Below are 18,551 nucleotides of genomic sequence, written 5' to 3' on the forward strand. Positions count from 1 at the left end.
AATTTATCTAACTCTGGGAGTTCTATAAATTCAATTAGTAAACTCGTAATAGTTTATTTCATACAAAATATATTTCAATAATCAAAGTACCTAAACAAAAATCCACAATATTAATAATAATTATATAACTTATTTTAAATAAGTTTATACAAATACCAAAAACATAAGTTGTTAAAGTCATAGAAACTTAATATCTAGAAATGAAAAATGTCATGTCGAATTTTCTAATGATATTATATTCTTCATCGCAATGTTAATTATCAACAAACTTTTCATGAAAATTGCACATCTACATTAATATCAAAAGTTATATTATCAAGATGAAGTGAATTTAGAGTTGATCTTATTAGTTTTATATTGATCTTATTAGTTTTATATACCTCATTTATAATAAACATGAAAAAAGAGAGAAAAAAAATTAAAAAGAGTTATTATTCAAATAATTGTTGCACATATATTTAAATTATTGAATATTCTATTAAAGAGCAAATGAAAAAACAAATTAATAGATGTTGTTATAAATGATAAAGCAAACAGATGTAGTTATAACTGGAAAACTAAAAAATTCATGAGATTAGATTTATCATATATTATTACTTCATCTAAGGGAACATTTTCATGGAACATTTTCATGCTCACCATCATATTCACCTTTGAGCTTGTTCAATTTCAACAATATCATATTTCTCTTTAGTTATCCATTCATCATATGACTCAATATCATCAAATGAAAGAGCAACAATTCTTCTAATTTATTTATTTTCAACTTCAAGTTATACATCACATAAACCAAGTCATTCATTTGTTGTCTGATGCAAACAATTTCTTCTCTTTGTATGAACCTATAATTAAATAAGAATTTTTATTAAATATATAAATCAAATAAAGAAAATTATAAATAACTTAAATTACCATTTTAAATGAGCTTCAATTACTCTCACATTTAGAAGAGCTACAAGTTAAGCTTAGAACTTGGATAACAAACATTTTCAACTTTGGAGTTTCATCCTTAAATATCTCCCACCATTCTCCAGTAAGTAGTTTTTTCCTGCATATTTTTGCATCATCCATTGAAAAAAGCCCTCTAGCATATCAATAAGATGCAATTGATTTTCTTTCTCTCTACAACATCCTTAACCAGTCTTCTCACGCACATATACAACCCCTCTTTCACCTTAGAATCATTAACTCTAAAGTTAGGTTCAAAATGGAAGTGGGAGTTGAGATAATAGACAATTGCATACAAAGGCCTTTGAAGTTGATTATCCACATAAATTATTCCAAACATCTTCATAGTACATTTAATATCAATTATGATATATTGAAAATAATTTCACAAATAAGTAATTCAATTTTGAAGGTGAGAAGACATATAATTCTTATCTTTTATTAATATCATTACAATTGTACTTAATCTTCTCTTTTACACAATCTATCTCCTCATATATGAAATCCGTTGTAAACTTTATCTCTGAGTCAACCAATCTTGGGATCACCATAAGAGGGGCAACAAAATTGAGACATGTTGAGACATTCTTCCAAAATCGACTACCTAATACCATATTTTCAACTTTTTCTCCCCTCCTGTAAAGTTCCAAACTTACTTATTTTTCACTCTTCAGAATTAAACATGGTCAATAATGATGCTTTCAATTAATGAAGACAAGATAAAGTCAAATAAACTGTGGAAAATCTAGTCATACTCGACCTTATCAAGTCTTTTCCTTTTGTGAACTTTTTCAACATGCTAATTAACATTGTTCTGCCATAAATGTAAGTGGAGATCTTTCTTCCTTTCTTGATAGTAATTTGATGACCTTCAAATTATTTTCAAAATCTTCAAATATCAAATCAATAATGGGCAACACATAGGTTCTAATATAACGTCTCCCTTTTTTGCAACAATAAATCTCTAGTTGCCTTGAAATTTGTTGCATTATCAGTAACCACTTGCACTACATTTTCTTCTCCCACAAAATTCCACATCATCCTACATCTTAAAAATAAGTTGTTTTTGAGATGTTTGAGGTATTGAGTGAATAAAGAAAAAAGATCCCTTTAAGACTATTCATCAAGAAGTTACAAATAGAACACCTCTTTTATCTGTCCACCCATGAGACATAATTGTGCAACCTGTTATCTTCCACTCATCCCTATATTCTTGAAGTATTAAATCAGTATTTTTCATTGCTTGCTTTAAGAGTTTCTCTCTAACATCATAATAAGATGGGGTTTATAGCCAACTCCATATTTCTCAACCATTTCATACATTTTTGAAAAAACTGGATTTTTAATTACATTGAATGGAATGACATTTGTGTTAAAAAATTAGCAACCTGAGCACCAACTTATTCTTTATATCCTTTTTTTTTATCATTTTGATTTATAGTAAATTGAATTCCCCCTACTACTATATACTTTATCTTTCTTCAACTCCCTCCCTTTCTTCATGATATTCATCAATTATATTCAACCTTCTTTTCTTCAATGAAATTTCCTTAACTTCTACATCAACTTTTATCATAAATTTTCTATTTTTTCTAAAGCAAAGTAGAAGGTTCAAAATCCTCCCTAATTCCAACAAGATGATGCTTGAATCTAAATATTCCTCCACTCACAATCTTTGTACAATAATTACATTTTCCTTTTTTTACTATTCCCATTAATATCTTCTCGTGCTTCTATAAAAAATTTGACCTATTTTATGGAGTAGTCTTACTTCTACTTTTAATAGACGAGTATGCATTTGAGTTGCTCTTAGTTGAATTTGATCCACTCCAGACATACCTTAAAAAACATGAATTTAAAAATAATTTAAAAAAAATTAGAATTCAATTGAAAAAAAAACTCTAAATATCTACATATATGTAATTACCCTAATATCCCAATATCTTCAATTAAAAAAAAACTCTAAGATAAGGTGCATTGGCGCTTGCATTCTCTCTTACATATATGGACAAGAAAATAGAACAAAGATGTTACATTTCTAATCTTACTAGATGACCACAACATGACACAACACAACCATGGCGAACAAAGATTGCAGATGATGACACACCATCATGATTAGAACAAAGAAAATCGCGATTAGAATACAAAGAACGAGCATAGGCGACCACGAAAGAGAGACACCACCACGATCAGAACAAAGACATACCATCACGAAAAATGCAAACACAAACCCTAACACGAGCAACAGTGAGTTTGTCTAATTTGGGTTTAAGCAAAAAATCCTCTAAACTCGCCATATCAGATGCAAACTCGCAAGTTCACCGAGTTCTCAACAAATTTGCTTTTGAGTCAACTCACCCAAAATAAATTAAAGTGTAAACTCGAACAAATTAATGAGTTAACTCGAGAGTTTGATAACCATGTCTGCACCACATACCAATAACAAAAAGACTAAAAGTTGTACGACGTCGCCACAACCACCATCTCTAACATTGTCACCATCTTTGTTGCACCTCTATTCTCCATCATCACTGTACTCAGATGGGAAAATGAAGAGAAGCTTGTTTTGGATGGTATTATATATGTTCTGGAAATCTTTTTCTAGAAACTTGTTCTAGAATGCTCTTTCCGAAAAGCATCTCATTATTCTGAAACTCGTGTTTTGGAAATCATGTTTCATAAATTATTGAAAGTTTGTTTCAGAAGATTTCCAAGTAATCCAAAAGTCATCTTTATGAAGGATAAAGTGATCATTTTAAAAGTTACGATGGTGCAATTAGAAGCTATAGAGGTGTAGGAAGAAAAGGCCTACTTAACTTTCGTTTTGATTATATGATTCACTGTTAATTTAGTTCTAGTTTGCAGTTTTGACAGGAAGAATCATGAGATAACCTGGTAACATAAAGTGTGGTGAGTTTAGAACTTGAAAAGACAAGAATGTTGCATTTTATATTTAACCATTTTCTTTGGTTTCAATACTTTAATGTTTCAATATGATACACAAAAAGTAAAGACAAAAGAAACATTACTTTGCCATAAATTATAAAATGGTACCTAATCTAAAGAGACGTATGCATTAATTAAACTTTGAGCAAAAAATAAAGTTGTGCTCTAAAATCTCATCAAGATTGGACGGTTAGATAATGACCCATATTGCTATCTTTCCAAATAATTTAATTCCAATTGCTCATTATTGATTCAAAAGTAATAGACAAATCCCCAGACTAAACTATTAGAACTATGAAAATAAAAATAAATTATCATGAAGGATCCAGCATTCAAATAACAAAATTATATTATAACCACTCTTCTTAGAGCATGTCAACTAATTTCTATTCCTAAATCCAATTGGAGGTTCCCTCAAACTTAATGATAGAATATGATAGACTGCCAAATCTGAATTTGAATTTTTTATTAGGTTTCTTTTCTCTACTTTCCTTTCAAAATACACTGATTTTAATATCTTAAAATATATTAAAAATTTAATAATCAAATGATTTGTAGTTGTTCTTATATTTTTTTTAAATGGATTGAAACATCCCAATTAATTCATTTTATTTTTTTGAGAAAAAAAAGAAAGAGTGTATTTTAATACAAAAGAGAAATTCAAGCAAAGATTTTGATCTCTAAAAAATGTTAATTCAGTTAGATATACTACAAGAAAATCATGAAATAGAAACCAATTTTAGAGACAAAAAATAATTAGTTGACATAGTGACTAAATTAGAAACCATTTTAAGACTAAAAAAAATTTGGTTTCTAAATTAGTTTTTATTATTGTTAAATGGTTTATAAATTGGTATCTAATTAACAACCAAGGTTTTTGCTACCAAATTTAGAATCTAAGTAATTGGTAGTTAAAACCTTGGTAGCTAATTAGATACCAATTTAGAAACCATTTAACAATAATAGAAACTAATTTAGAAACCAATTTTTTTTTAGTTTCTAAAATGGTTTCTAATTTAGTTACTATAACAACTAATTATTTTTTGTCTCTAAAATTGGTTTCTATTTCATTATTTTCTTGTAGTGATATGGATTATAAAAGGAGTATAATCTCTAAAAGAAAATTATTAAATAAAAATCAAGTTTAAAGACAAAAAATAATTAATTGTTATATTAAATAAATTAGATATTAGAAAAATTATTGATATCTAAATTAATTTCTATTATTGATAAATAGTTTTTAAATTGATATCTAACTAGCTACCAATGTTTTAGTTAAAATTGATAGCTAAAACTTTTGTAGCTAATTAAATATCAATTTAGAAACTATTTATCAATAACGTTAGATACCAATAAGTTTTTTAGTTTCTAAAATAATATCTAATTTAGTCAAAATAGTAACTAATTTTTTTTTCTCTAAAATTAATTTTTATTTAATAATTTTTTTGTAGTAAATATTATACAACAAATAAATAAAATAAGATTTATTTTCAAGTACATTTGCTTTGAAGAATCAATAAACCAGTTTAAGTATTTTTTTTACATAATTAAATAACAATATTAATATTTTGAAATATCATAAATATAACTATCCTTGGTTACTTATAAGAACAAGGTTATAAAGACCCTTAACATATCACTTCAATAGATACATTCATTCTATTTCTTAATTAATCTTCAAGATTAAGATGTCATAGTGAACCAATTTGAGTGTTAAGTTAAAAATAAGTCAATTTAACTTAATACACTTTTTGTGAGCCAGAAATTTTGTAATATAACTTGACTTACCACAAGTTGGTGTGTTAGGTGAATTTACTTATTTAAGTATGTTTTGTTTTTTCTAACTTATTTTATATATTTATTGAAATTCAATTAAATGGATGATTTGAAGTCATTATTTATAGTATACAATCTTGTTCATCTATTTCACCAAGCATTATTATAAAGATAGTAAATGAAAATCAAAGTATCATTGCATAATTGGACAAACATCACTACACGGAAAACGTGCATCACCTTCGACTGAAAACAAACGCAAGTGTGAAAAAACTGATGCCTAAATGTCAGGGATGCCTGGGTTAAGCAGCTGACGCTAAACCCGTGGAAGAAAGTTTATTAGCGTCGATTTTTAAAGCGGAAGCTAATTGTGTAGGAATTTTGAAAAAAACAAAATTATTGAAGATGTGCGTGAACTTTGGCCGATGCAAGTTTGTAAAAAAAAGTTTTGTTTGTTGGAGTTCGTGAACTGTATAACAATTTCATTTCAACCAGTAATACCATTCTAAATTCATTAAACCATGAAATTCAATTCCAAAATTTTTAAAATTTAAAATTAAAATCATAACTCACCAATATAAATTTAAAATATAACTATTAAATAAAGCATCGAATTATAATTCTAAATTAAAAAGGAAACAAGAGTTATTTAAAATGTAGCATAAAATGTTTTACATAAAATTAATCCATAACCAAACTAAAGATTGGAAAAAAAAAATTATGCAACTCACCTTTCAGCAACAAAACACCCACCAATCCTTTCAATCCCATGAATGACCTACCCTTCAATCCACTGCAATTTCATAAGTTCAAAAATCAAATTAAAAAAAAAAAATCATAAAATCACACCACACTTTGCTTACCACAATGGAGCTCGAAGGACCTCACAGATTTGAAGAAAATGGACACTTGTAGGTGCGGAAGTGTATCTTTTTTTTTATCAGCAATGAATATATAAATTAAATAGGACACTTTAGGGGTGTCCCAACCCTTATACATGAATTATCTCTACAAATACAATCCACCAAAAATTCAACCAACACACATGCCTAGGGTACTTTGGTTCTAGCTTTGGTTTAACTAAAGTACTCCATTACAAATGTGCTTTCCAAATTTGCACTAGAACCTAATATAGCGGAGGTGTACTTGCGGAAGAACAAAATGGGAGTTGAAAAATGAAGAAATCACTACAAGAAAAAAGCCATTTTGCGTGGGCCAAAAACGGACGCAAAAGCTAAAAAACGAACGCTTATGCGTCGGATCCGCGTCCGTTACACATCCCACGAAAAAAGCCTGGAAGCAAATGAAAACTAGCGTGGGCCAGAAAGTTGGGCGCATCTTGCGTGGGATAGGTAGACGCAAAATGGGCCAAGCCCACACAAAATGGACGCAACATGCAGAAGATAGGTAGACGCAAAATGGACGCATATGCGGCGGCTTTTGCGTGGGCAGATCCGACGCAGAATTTTATTTCGCTTATGCATCGGTCTGGCCGACGAAAATGATAAAAATATATATTTAAAAAATATCAGATTTTGCGTGGGCTTGGCCCACGCAAAAGCGGACGCATGTTTTAAAAAAAACTTGCGTGGGCCTATGGGCGACGCATGTGATGAAGAAAAAAAAACATTTTATTTTGCTTTCTAACCAGATTACTTGTAAAAATTAAATACCAACCAAATCACATTCAAACAAATTACTATCATTCACAATACATCTATAAACACCCAAATCCACAAACACATCCAAAGTATGAAATCAAAATCCACAAACACATCCAAAGTAGAAAAGCAATAGAAATAGTTAAACAAAAGATATGAATACTTGAAAAAATATTACAACTAAAATTGTACATTACAAATTTAACTAGAAGTAGCAAAATGAATCTCATAGTGATATGATAAACCTGTAAAAAAATATAAACAATATAAATAAATAAATCAAATAATTAAAATATTTAGTATATAATAAAAATATCAAATAGTTAAACTTACATTATAGGATGCACTTTAAGGAACAGGTTGATCATCCTGTTCTGGATCATACTCATGATCGAATTGTGTTGTGCTATTGGAAGTAGTTTTGTCACGTTCCATAGAGATAAGTTTATCTTTTATAACCTTCAGCTCATCCTCCAGGTGTGCATACTTCTGACTCCACATACTAAGTTCAGCACGAAGCATTTGATTTTCAGTCACATGTCCAGATTGTGAAGTGTCGGACGCAGAGGCTTGGGTGAGAGAAGAGACTCCTTGGCGGATGTTAGCAGCCAAGTCTGTCGTACCATACACCCGACCTCTACTCTTTCCTCCAGCAGCTTCCTTCCATGTTTGAAGCTTAGTTGCAGGATCAAGTTGGTGGACATCAGTGTTAGAGTCCTGAGAACTATTTGCTTGAAGGGCCTTCAAGCGCTCATGATACTTTTCCTACACAGATCATTACAAAATGAAAATGTTAGAAAATTAAAATATAAATATAAAACAATTTAAAAGAATAACTTACATAAGTTTCTCGAGCACGAGAATCAACCCATTCACCCTTCTTATTTGTGTGGGTGGCCATAAATAGTTCATCAGGTTCTGGAGGACGGCCATATTGACGTTCCTAATAATGTTGTACAATTAAAAGCATTATAGGTTGCAAATGTAAAATGATTTTCATGTAAGGCAGTGATAAGTACTTACCAAGGTAACTGCAATATCTGAATGTGATTTTCTACCTGTGAAGTGCAGTGCTCCACCACGAGCTGAACTCCTATTGGCTTTATTTTGAGTTGATTTATCTTTGAATTTTTGTGAATCCCAATAGTTTAGAAGTTCAACCCATGCTTGCTGACCTATCCAAATAGGGCGGACAGCCTTTCTCCTAGCCTTAGTCAACATGTCACAAAGTCTTTTTTTGACTTTAGACTTGTAGACCTTTTTAATTTGGCATTCATCATGGGGTGCCCAAGTGACTCTAGTCTGTTAAAAAGAAGAAAATAGTTACTTTGAGTCCACAAGAAAAACAAGAAAACAAGTGACTGTAGTTTGTCAAAAATTAAAATTACCTGAAAGTCAGTCCACCATTTTAGTTTGTCCTCCTCAGGCATGGCATCATAGTGATGATATGGACCTCTAAATTGAGATCGAATGCAATGTCCAATGGCCTCACTAGCCAAATGATTTGGTGTCCAACTACAAATACAAACAAATAAAATTACAAACATAGTAATATAAAGATAAAATTAAATGTACATTTAGGATGACTTACCCTCTACCAAGAAGTCGGATGATGACCCTACCAGTAGGGTCACGCTGGACCTCCTCAGGGGGGAGGTTATGCTCTGAAGCAGCAGTGGCACCATGGTCAACATGGTCAGAAAGGCCTTGCACAGAGCCAGTAGTAGTCGGGACAGATGAAGAAGATGTGGTGTGGACAATGGGATAAGGAGTAGTCTGCACAAATGTACCAGGGGTGGGCTGCACAAATGTACCAGAGGTAGGGTGGAGTGGAAAACTCTAAGTCTGGTGGAGTGGTTCAGGGACACTCTGATGGTAAGTCGGAGCAGAGGATGATGGTCCTGGTGGTACTGGAATACTAAGAGGACGAGGTGATATAGTGGGGTGTGGATAAGCATGCCGAAATTCTCCATGCCCAGAGGACGAGGGGATGGAGAAAGACGGGCTAGAAGATGGTGTCGAGGAATGGGATGAAATATATGGACTACCAGGATCAGACGATGGTAAAATACCAGAATAAGGGAGGTTTCCCAAGTCTATAGCTAGCTCACCGTGCATCGATGTAGAAACCCCACGTCTCGGCTGCCCACGTCTAACAATCCTACCATCCCTCCCTCTAGTCCTAACCATTTTTCCTGAAAAATTATCCGTTCATAATATTAGTATAAATATGTAATGATCACATGTTTTGTTTATAATTAATTACAAGTAATATACATTAGTCTTCATTGTTATCAAAATCTGAATCGTCAGTGTGTATGTGATGTTCTGAATAATCTTCATTTAAGAGGTCAACATCTTCATCATCGTCATCATTACGTGCTTCAATATCATCATCGTCATCAAGTAGTTCGACATTAGATGTGTCAGCTAAACATTGTAAATGTTCAATTCTTGTAACTAGTAACACATTAGACGTCTCCTCAACTTGATACGGCAATTCATCATTGATGTTGTCAACTTGCACATATCCTCGAGGTTTTGTTTTAATTGGAACACACCACCCACGAAGGTTTTTACATATGTTTGGATAAGTGAGATAATAAACTTGTTTGACCTTTTGCGGAAGAATGAATGGATCATAGGGTCCATATCTGCCACTTAACTTGATTTCAACTAAATTATATTGTGAATGAAATCTAGTCCCAACATTAATTGTAGGATCAAACCATTCACAATAGAAAAGCGGGACCTTCTTATTGAGAGCAACATACTCCAATTCATATATATGATGAATTGTACCATAAAAGTCATTTTCTCCTCCGCCAGTGACACCTTTAACATACAACCCACTATTTGTTGTTTTCTTACCATTAGCCCATGCCTTTGTATGAAATTTATATCCATTAACGAAGTAGATGTTCCATGATGTTGTCTTTGAATTAGGTCCCCAAGAAAGTCCCTTCAAGTTTGGGTTTATTACATTCCTTTCATCGTGAACCTATGTTTTAGTCATAAGAAAACATGACATTTATTTATGAAAGTGTGATTTAATAAGAAACACATATGGGTTTAGGTTACACTTACGTAGCTCTTAAACCATTCGGGAAAATTAGCATGTATAACTGTCGAAGCATCTTCGTCATTGATTGAGTACACTTGTAAGAACAATCTTTAAATATTGATTACAATTAGTTAGCGAATTACAGAACCTACAATAATTTAATTCAAATCATGTACAATTAAACTTACTCAAGAAATGGTTTGACCTCATCGCAATTGATGAGGACATGAACATGGGCAGAACGATGTTCTTTATCACTTAACCAATAGTCCTTGCTAGAACCACTAGGGCGTCCACATTTATTCAAAATCGACAATGTATGCGGGTCTTCCTCATTTATAAATGTTCGAGGATCATTTCTCAAACTTCTATTTGAAAAGCTGACACGTTTGAAATAATGAGAGCAAAAATATGTTATCTCACGATGTAGGTAGAATGCACATATTGATCCTTCTACTCGTGCCAAATTACCCACCGATTTCTTTGCATCTCCCATCATCCTAAAGCAAAGTAGTAATTATTATAAGTTGCACATGTTCTTAAACATTAAAATAATTAACATAATCTTTACCTTTCAAAGGGATACATCCAACGATACTGAACAAGACCACCAAGTATTGCTTCCATAGGAAGATGAACGACAAGGTGTTCCATTGAATCAAAGAAAGCTGGTGGAAATATTTGTTCTAACTTACATAAGATGATTGGTATGTTTTCTTTCATTCTGACAAGATCATTCATCCTCAATGTATTAGAACATAGATCTTTAAAGAATCGACTTAATTCAGCAAGGGCACTCCACACAAACTCTGGCAATGACCGAAAACATATTGGGAGTAAACACTCCATGAAAACGTGACAGTCATGACTTTTCATGCCATGCATACTTCCCTTCTCTTCGTTTGCACACCTTCCAATGTTGGAGGCATAACCATTTGGCATCTTCAACTCCGTGATCCATTTGTAAATTGACTTAGCATCTTTCTTTGAGAATGTGTAGTTGGCCTTTGGCTTTGCTAACTTTCCATTTTGTAATTGAATCAACTCCAAGTCTCCACGAACACACAATTCAGCAACATCCATTCTTGCTTTGTGATTGTCTTTTGTTTTGTTCTTAACATCCAATACAGTGTTGAAGACATTATCAAAAAAGTTTTTTTCTATGTGCATAACATCAAGGTTGTGCCTTAACAAATTGTCCTTCCAATATGGCATATCCCAAAATATTGCCCTTTTGTTCCAATTATGATATTGTCCATACCCAGACAAAGATTCAAATGGACCATCTGTCACTTTTGGAAACTCGCGAAGAATCTCCCATAATTCATTTCCATTTAAGGCATAAGGTGGGCCATCTATTTCAACTCGATTTTTAAGAAATCTCCTTTGACTTCTCCTGAAAGGATGATTGGTTGGCAAAAACCGTCGATGACAATCAAACCAAGAACTTTTACCACCATGCTTAAGGGTGAAGGTTTTTGTGTCCTCCATACAATAAGGACATGCTAATTTCCCTTTAGTCCCCCACCCAGACAACATCGCATATGCTGGAAAATCATTAATTGTCCACATCAAACAAGCTCGCATGACAAAATTTTCTTTTGATGATATGTCATAAGTGAAAACACCCTCACTCCACAATTTTTGGAGGTCATCAATTAATGGTTGCAAGTATACATCTATTTTTTTTGTTGGGTTGGTAGGACCAGGTACAAGACAACTTAGAAACATGTACGACTTCGTCATACACATTTCAGGGGGTAGGTTATAAGGAGTCACAAATACCGGTCAACAAGAATATGGTGATGCTGAAGCTTGGATATAAGGAGTGAATCCATCCGAACACAATCTCAACCTTACATTACGGGGTTCAGCTGCAAATTCAGGATATACACTATAAAAGTGTTTCCAACTTTTCCCATCAGATGGATGTCGCAAAACATCATCATTAGTTCTGTTTTCATAATGCCATCGCATTTGCCGTGCTGACTCCATTGACATATATAGTCTTTGTAATCGTGGTATGATAGGCAAATAAAACATTCTTTTTATCGGCACTCTTTGTATTTTTTGTTCTGATCCTTTGGAGGAAGGTACCTGGGAAGACCACAAAATTTGCAATCATTTAATTCGATGTCGTCCTTGTAATACAACATGCATCCAGCCTCACAACAATCAATCTTGATAACCTTCAAGCCAAGAGTAGAGACAACTTTTTTTGCTTCATAATAAGTCTTGGGTATGCAATTCTCTGTTGGAGCTACATCAATTATTAAGTTTATTTCATTGAGATGGTATTTGTCTATTTCATTAAAGACTGCACTATCAATTATTATAAGGAAAAAGAGAAGTGAAGACAAAAACTATTTGGTAGAATAATTAAGTTTTATTGACGGGATTCGTTTAATAATTTTATCCAGTGGCTTAAGAAAAGAATTATTTACAACAATTTTTCAATACAACAAAAGTGGATGAATCCAAATTCAAAATCGGAAAGACGAAATTTAACATCTTTAAGAAACTGCGAAGGCTCTTATAAACGCGCGACATCACAATAATCCGTGACCCACGAGGCTCTTATAAACGCGCGACATCACAATAATCCAAACCAACAATAATCCAAACCAGCAATAATCAGACCAGAAACCAACAATAATCCAAACCAGCAACCACAACTCAATATCCAAATAAAAAATTAGTAAAATGTGAACCTAAGGAGGAGGCAGAGCTTGACCGGAGGTAGAGAAGGAAACGGAAGGAGAGCTGCACGCGCGGAGGAAGCTCGACGCGGAGGAAGCTTGATGCGGAGGGAGAACTTGACGCAGAGGAAGCTCGACGCGGTGGAAGCTCGCGTGGAGGAAGCTGGATGCGGAGGGGAAGCTTGAAGAGGAAGCTGAACGTGAAGGAAGCTCGCGCGCGAAAATTGGGAAATTAGGTTTTCAGAGATTTGGGGGTTTTGAAAAACCGGGAACCCCAAAAAATTTCTATATACTCCAAATAAATTAAAACATTTTTTATATAAAAATATTTAAATTTAATATAAAAAAAATTAATTTCATTATATAACAAAAACTTTTATTAATTTATAAAAAACAATTTAATTTAATTTATACAATACAAAAATTAATTAAATTTACACAAAAATATTTAATTTAATTTATACAATAAATATTTACTTTAATTTATATAAAATAATTTAATTTAATTTCTACAATATAAAATTAATTTAAATTGTAAAAAAATATTATTTAATTTATATTAAATTTATAAAAAATATTTTATTTAATTTATACAATAAAAAATGAATTTAACATCTACTACCACAAATATCAATGAATCCTATTATTGAAATTGCTCATGAGACCCTCATCATCCCTTCTAACTTATAATCCAAAATCTGATAATAAACTATATTCCAGGATTTTAAGTTACTTCTATAACTATCACAAAATGACTCATATTTCTCAAATTGCTTATGATACTCTCTTTCAGCCTTTACAATGCACTTCTTAGTTCAACTCTTACCTTGACAATGGACTACGGTTATTAACTTCTTCCTACTAGGGAGATGAGACCTAGACAACTATTGAAGTCTTCGTCTTCTTCCCTCGGTCGAGCAGATTGTTGGGTGCTTGACTGGGGTCTTTCTCATCTTCGTGCTTCTTTCCTCGGCTCTTGGTCTATGGCGAACACCGATGGGGGGTACATGCGAAGGCACTCTGACGCTAAGTCAGTGAAGCGGGTGATCATTATTCTGGTAGGTGAACAGTAATAAATGACATACCTTTCTTCTTGGAATGTGTGCTGTGTATATTATTTTAATGGGCTGACCTTATTGGGTCTGATTAGTGGAGTGGATCTCGCTTAGGGTTGTATTACCTTATCCTTAATGACAGATTAGCTTCACTGACCTTAGTTTCAGCGTTAACGGTAGTATGGGTCGGCCGACTGTGATGATTCCACTCGTCTCGGCCAACCTTCCATGGCACATAACTTATAATCCAAAATGTAATCATGAACTCTATTCCATGATTTTAAGTTCATTCTATATCACACCTAGTCGAAACTTACTTATTTATGTTACGTTTATTAAAAACTAAGTCTACTAAATTTACTATGTCAAAGACCTATTATTTAGTATATTGGGAAACTATATTAACACACTTATAAGGAATATTGCATATGTATAATCTCGTTACTTACTACATTATTATGTGCTTCAGTTGGAAAACATTAATTTATTTTCGAAATCATACTAAGTAACTATAACAATGACATTTATAGAGCATGTAGTCAACTTTGGAACACTTTGGATATTGTATCAATCTAACAATTAAGAATAAGTTACTTACTCACGCACTTAATTTTAATATGTTTGTATCATATACATTTTCACTAATTCATTAAGATGATCTTATGATTAATTTATGAGAAACATTTTTAGATCAAATTTATTCTCTATTTTTAAATACATCCATTACCATTTGCATTAATTAATTACTTCATCTTGAATTTATGTATATTTTATATAATATTTACAAAATTTAAATACGCATTTTATTTTTATTAATTTTTACTATTTTTTAATTAATTATTATTTTTCTATATGTTTTCAAATCTTTATAAACTTTTTAAGATAACTTCTTTTAAATAATTTTAAAATTAAACACTTCATCAATTTAATAAATGTAATGTAACTAATTTATATCATAATTTCAAAAATAAAATAGTTATAACAATATATAAATAAAATAAATTTAAAATAAATAATTTTTGAAATAATAAAATATTTTATATAACATTTAAATAATTTAAATATATATTTTCTTTTACTCAATTAATTTAATTTAATAAATTTAATTTAACTAATTTATATAAAAAAAATTGATAAATTAAATAATTTATTATAATATTAAAGAAATAATTTTAAAATAAATATAATAAAGAATTAAATATTAAAATATTTATTATAAATTAAATAAATTTAAATTTTAAAATCCTAAAAATGCGTGGGCCATTGCGGACGCATATGCGTGGGCTTTGTGGCCGACACATATGCGTGGGCCGTGGCCGACGCAAATTGATTGTCTCTTAAAAAAATAATTAAATCCATTTGTGCGTCACTTTTGCGTCCAAGCTCATTCTTGCGTCGGCTTTTAGCCATTTTGGCCGACGAGACTAGCGTCTGCAAGTGGCCCACGCAAAAATTTGAAAGCTAATTTTTCATTTTGCGTCCAATGTGATTTTTGCGTGGGCTTTTACCCATTTTGGCCGACGAGAGTAGAGTCCGCTACTGGCCCACGCAAGATTTTGGAAGCTATTTCTTAGATTTCTTGTAGTGAATGGAGCAAATGGTGAGAACCTCAAACAACAATTTTTAAATGGTGGAAAGAAATATCACCTACTTGGGAATGGAGGCGCCATGAAGAGGAGGGAGAATAGAGGAGAGGACGAAGAACAGAGCCAACACGAAAAGGATGGAGAATGGAGCATCACGAAGAGGAAAAACAACGATGGCGTCGTCGAGATGAGGAAGAACATAGGCAAGGAGGCATCACGAAGAGGATGAATATGCGATTAGGTTTTGTGAATTTGGGAATGAAAGAAAGAGGGAAAATCTAATTTGGGAATTAATGACTTACATTGCGTCGACCACACAAACGCAAAAATTCTCTGATGCCTTCCGTCGGCTAGGGCGACACAGAATGCAATGTTATCGTTAGTTAGGCTCACACATAAATGTTCAACAATGCTTGTGTCGGCTAGGCTGACACAAACAACCAATACACGTGTGTCATCCCTTAAGCTGATGCATTTGATGCTATCTTTATTTCCTCCATTTACGAGCTTAACCGACGCTCTATGCGTCCTGTTAAGAGTCGACGCTATTTAAAGGCAACTAATCTCGTGTTTCCTTGTAGTTCATTCTAGTATTTAAATCATTCAAACATTATTAATCATTCTTCTAGTATTTAAAAAGATCAAATGTACATAATTATAAGTAGTAAACAGTTATAATAAATAAATGGTTAAGAAATGATAAAAATAATAAAGGATTGGTGTTGGTGAATTATGGATCAACTCAACTTGAATTCGTTTAACCCACGAGTTAAGTGAGTCAAATTTAATTTGACCCACATTTAAAAAATATATTTTTCCAACTCAACACTATAAGAAAAAAGGGTTTTAACGGAGATTATTTAGCGAAGGTTAATATAATCCTAGGAACTGATTTAATTAACAGAGGTTTTTTAAACCTTCGTTAAGTTCCAAAGGTTATTCTAAAATCTCGGCAAAATAACGGTGGTTTTTTTAACCTTCCTTAAATTTCAAAGGTTTATTTTAAAACCCCAACAAAATAACGGAGGTTTTTCTAACCTTCGTTAAATTCCAAATGTTTATTCTAAAACCTCAGCAAAATAATTGAGGTTTTTTTTAACCTTTGTTAAATTCCAAATATTTAGTGTAAATTCTCAATAAAATACTCCATACTTTTCAAACTTCAATAAATAAATAAAATTAAATCTATTTATAAATAAATAATTGAAAACTATATAGTTTTAATATATTTTATAACAAAATTCTCTAAAATTTTGAAGGTGTAACTTTACATTACAAATAAGTTTTCTAAAGTTTCAAAAATTTACTTTAAAAGCAAAATAACTTTGAATAATAAGTATTTCAACAACTAATCTTGAATAATAAGTATTTCAACAGTATTTGCATAGTTCTTATGATTGATAGTAGTTGGTTTATAGAATTCCTAGTTTTTTTTGTTATGAGCTCATAATTCAAAAAATTTGACTTATGTTGTTTTAGCTTTTGATGTATGTATATTTTATGTGAAATTTTAGTTTTAGTTATAATTTTTAAAATTTAATTCTCATAATTTTGAAATATTTTAAATTAAGGCATTTATTTTAAAATGCATTCAATAATTAATTCATTTTGAAAGTGAGAAATAATAAAGTTAATTTTTCCTCGCAATATGTTCTTGCAATCTTTGAAACCCTCGTATCCAAGAACACACATGGCTTTGAAGCCCACATTTGACAGATAATACAATTATTTAGGATATATATAAAGTTTGGGCAGTAAGATGATGGAAGAAGCAATATTAAAGTAAGAAGAAGATAGTGTCTTATCTAATGTTTCTTCTCCTTAGATATAATAGACATAAGTGTGACTGAATTGTGATTTGCTAGAACTGTCGTTAGCGGCCATTGAGCCTGTGCCAGATAATAGTGTGTCTATGGTGGAAGAGAGAAGTCAGGATGATCGTTAGAGATGGTGGAAAATAGAGTTGAAGGTTATTTCAAACGACAAGTCATTTTACGGAAATTTTTAAACTCATGGTATTTAACGGAGGTGTTTAAACCTATGGTATTTTATGGATATTCTTAAACCCACAATATTTAACAAGGATTTTGAAAGACTTTTGTGGTTAAAAAACCCTAGAAAACACGTTCTCCATGAATGATTTAGCGAAAGAAAGTACAATCCTAAAGAAATAACTTAATATAAATTTTAATCTTAGATAATATAAAAATAAACTTTCATTAAATTAATTTTTTTTTACGGTGTAACCTGTCTGGAACTCGTTGTAAGGTGAATTTGCTAATGGGTTTGAACTTATTTTGACACGTGAAAATATAGAAAACTGGAGCATATGTATTTGCAAACATAAAGAATATTTTGACAACCCTAAAAAATACACTCACTTAACAACAACTTTAATAATATAATAATATATATTAAAATTTTAAATAAAAAATAAAATAAATATAACCAAATATTATTATTTTAAATTATCAAGAGATTGTTTCTTTGTCTTTTTAGTGGAGTGAGTATCACCACTTATTTGCAAATGAGCCCACCATTCCAAAACATTCAATACATTTTAATTAATAATAAAATATATTAAAATTTGTTACTAACATTCTTAATTAAATAGTTTCCTTCTGTGTTCTCATAAATGTTTGTAATTCACAACTTAAAATAAATTAATTAAAAAGAAAACATTAATACATAAAATTCAAAGATTATTTAATACTTATTGACTATCTAACTTCAAATTTGAGTACTAGTATATTTTATGAAAACAATCATGTTTGAAACGACTAAAGTTTTGTACGACAACTTCTTAAAAACAT

General features: G+C 31.3%; 2 protein-coding genes across 2 annotated transcripts; both read right to left on the reverse strand.

The window, feature by feature from the left end:
* Positions 1 to 7,362: 7,362 nt before the first annotated feature.
* Positions 7,363 to 8,794, reverse strand: LOC137826023 (uncharacterized). The gene is made up of 5 exons (XM_068631867.1): positions 8,723 to 8,794; positions 8,358 to 8,636; positions 8,176 to 8,277; positions 7,668 to 8,099; positions 7,363 to 7,579 (listed from the first exon to the last, which is right to left on the reverse strand). The coding sequence occupies exons 1-4, from the start codon at positions 8,762 to 8,764 to the stop codon at positions 7,683 to 7,685; spliced, it is 840 nt and encodes a 279-aa protein (XP_068487968.1). The 5' UTR covers positions 8,765 to 8,794; the 3' UTR covers positions 7,363 to 7,579; positions 7,668 to 7,682.
* Positions 8,795 to 9,612: 818 nt separating this feature from the next.
* LOC137833835 (uncharacterized) lies at positions 9,613 to 12,393 on the reverse strand. Its single transcript, XM_068641953.1, has 5 exons — positions 12,264 to 12,393; positions 10,970 to 11,945; positions 10,587 to 10,778; positions 10,422 to 10,506; positions 9,613 to 10,335 (listed from the first exon to the last, which is right to left on the reverse strand). Exons 1-5 carry the CDS (start codon positions 12,391 to 12,393, stop codon positions 9,613 to 9,615), a joined length of 2,106 nt encoding a protein of 701 aa, XP_068498054.1.
* Positions 12,394 to 18,551: the final 6,158 nt, after the last annotated feature.

Source organism: Phaseolus vulgaris, chromosome 11 (genome assembly GCF_000499845.2).
Source record: "Phaseolus vulgaris cultivar G19833 chromosome 11, P. vulgaris v2.0, whole genome shotgun sequence".
Classification (NCBI taxonomy): Eukaryota; Viridiplantae; Streptophyta; class Magnoliopsida; order Fabales; family Fabaceae; genus Phaseolus; species Phaseolus vulgaris.

Bases quoted from the DNA above. Each gene is read 5' to 3' on its own strand.
- LOC137826023 (XM_068631867.1), bottom strand. From the start codon at position 8,764: ATGCCTGAGGAGGACAAACTAAAATGGTGGACTGACTTTCAG. The intron at 8,637-8,722 runs GTAATTTTAATT...TCTTTTTAACAG, and splicing joins AATGGTGGACTGACTTTCAG to ACTAGAGTCACTTGGGCACC. The intron at 8,278-8,357 runs GTAAGTACTTAT...CAACATTATTAG, and splicing joins CAGATATTGCAGTTACCTTG to GAACGTCAATATGGCCGTCC.
- LOC137833835 (XM_068641953.1), bottom strand. From the start codon at position 12,393: ATGGAGTCAGCACGGCAAATGCGATGGCATTATGAAAACAGAACTAAT. The intron at 10,779-10,969 runs GTAAAGATTATG...CAAACGTGTCAG, and splicing joins TGGATGTATCCCTTTGAAAG to CTTTTCAAATAGAAGTTTGA. The intron at 10,336-10,421 runs GTAAGTGTAACC...ACTAAAACATAG, and splicing joins CCGAATGGTTTAAGAGCTAC to GTTCACGATGAAAGGAATGT.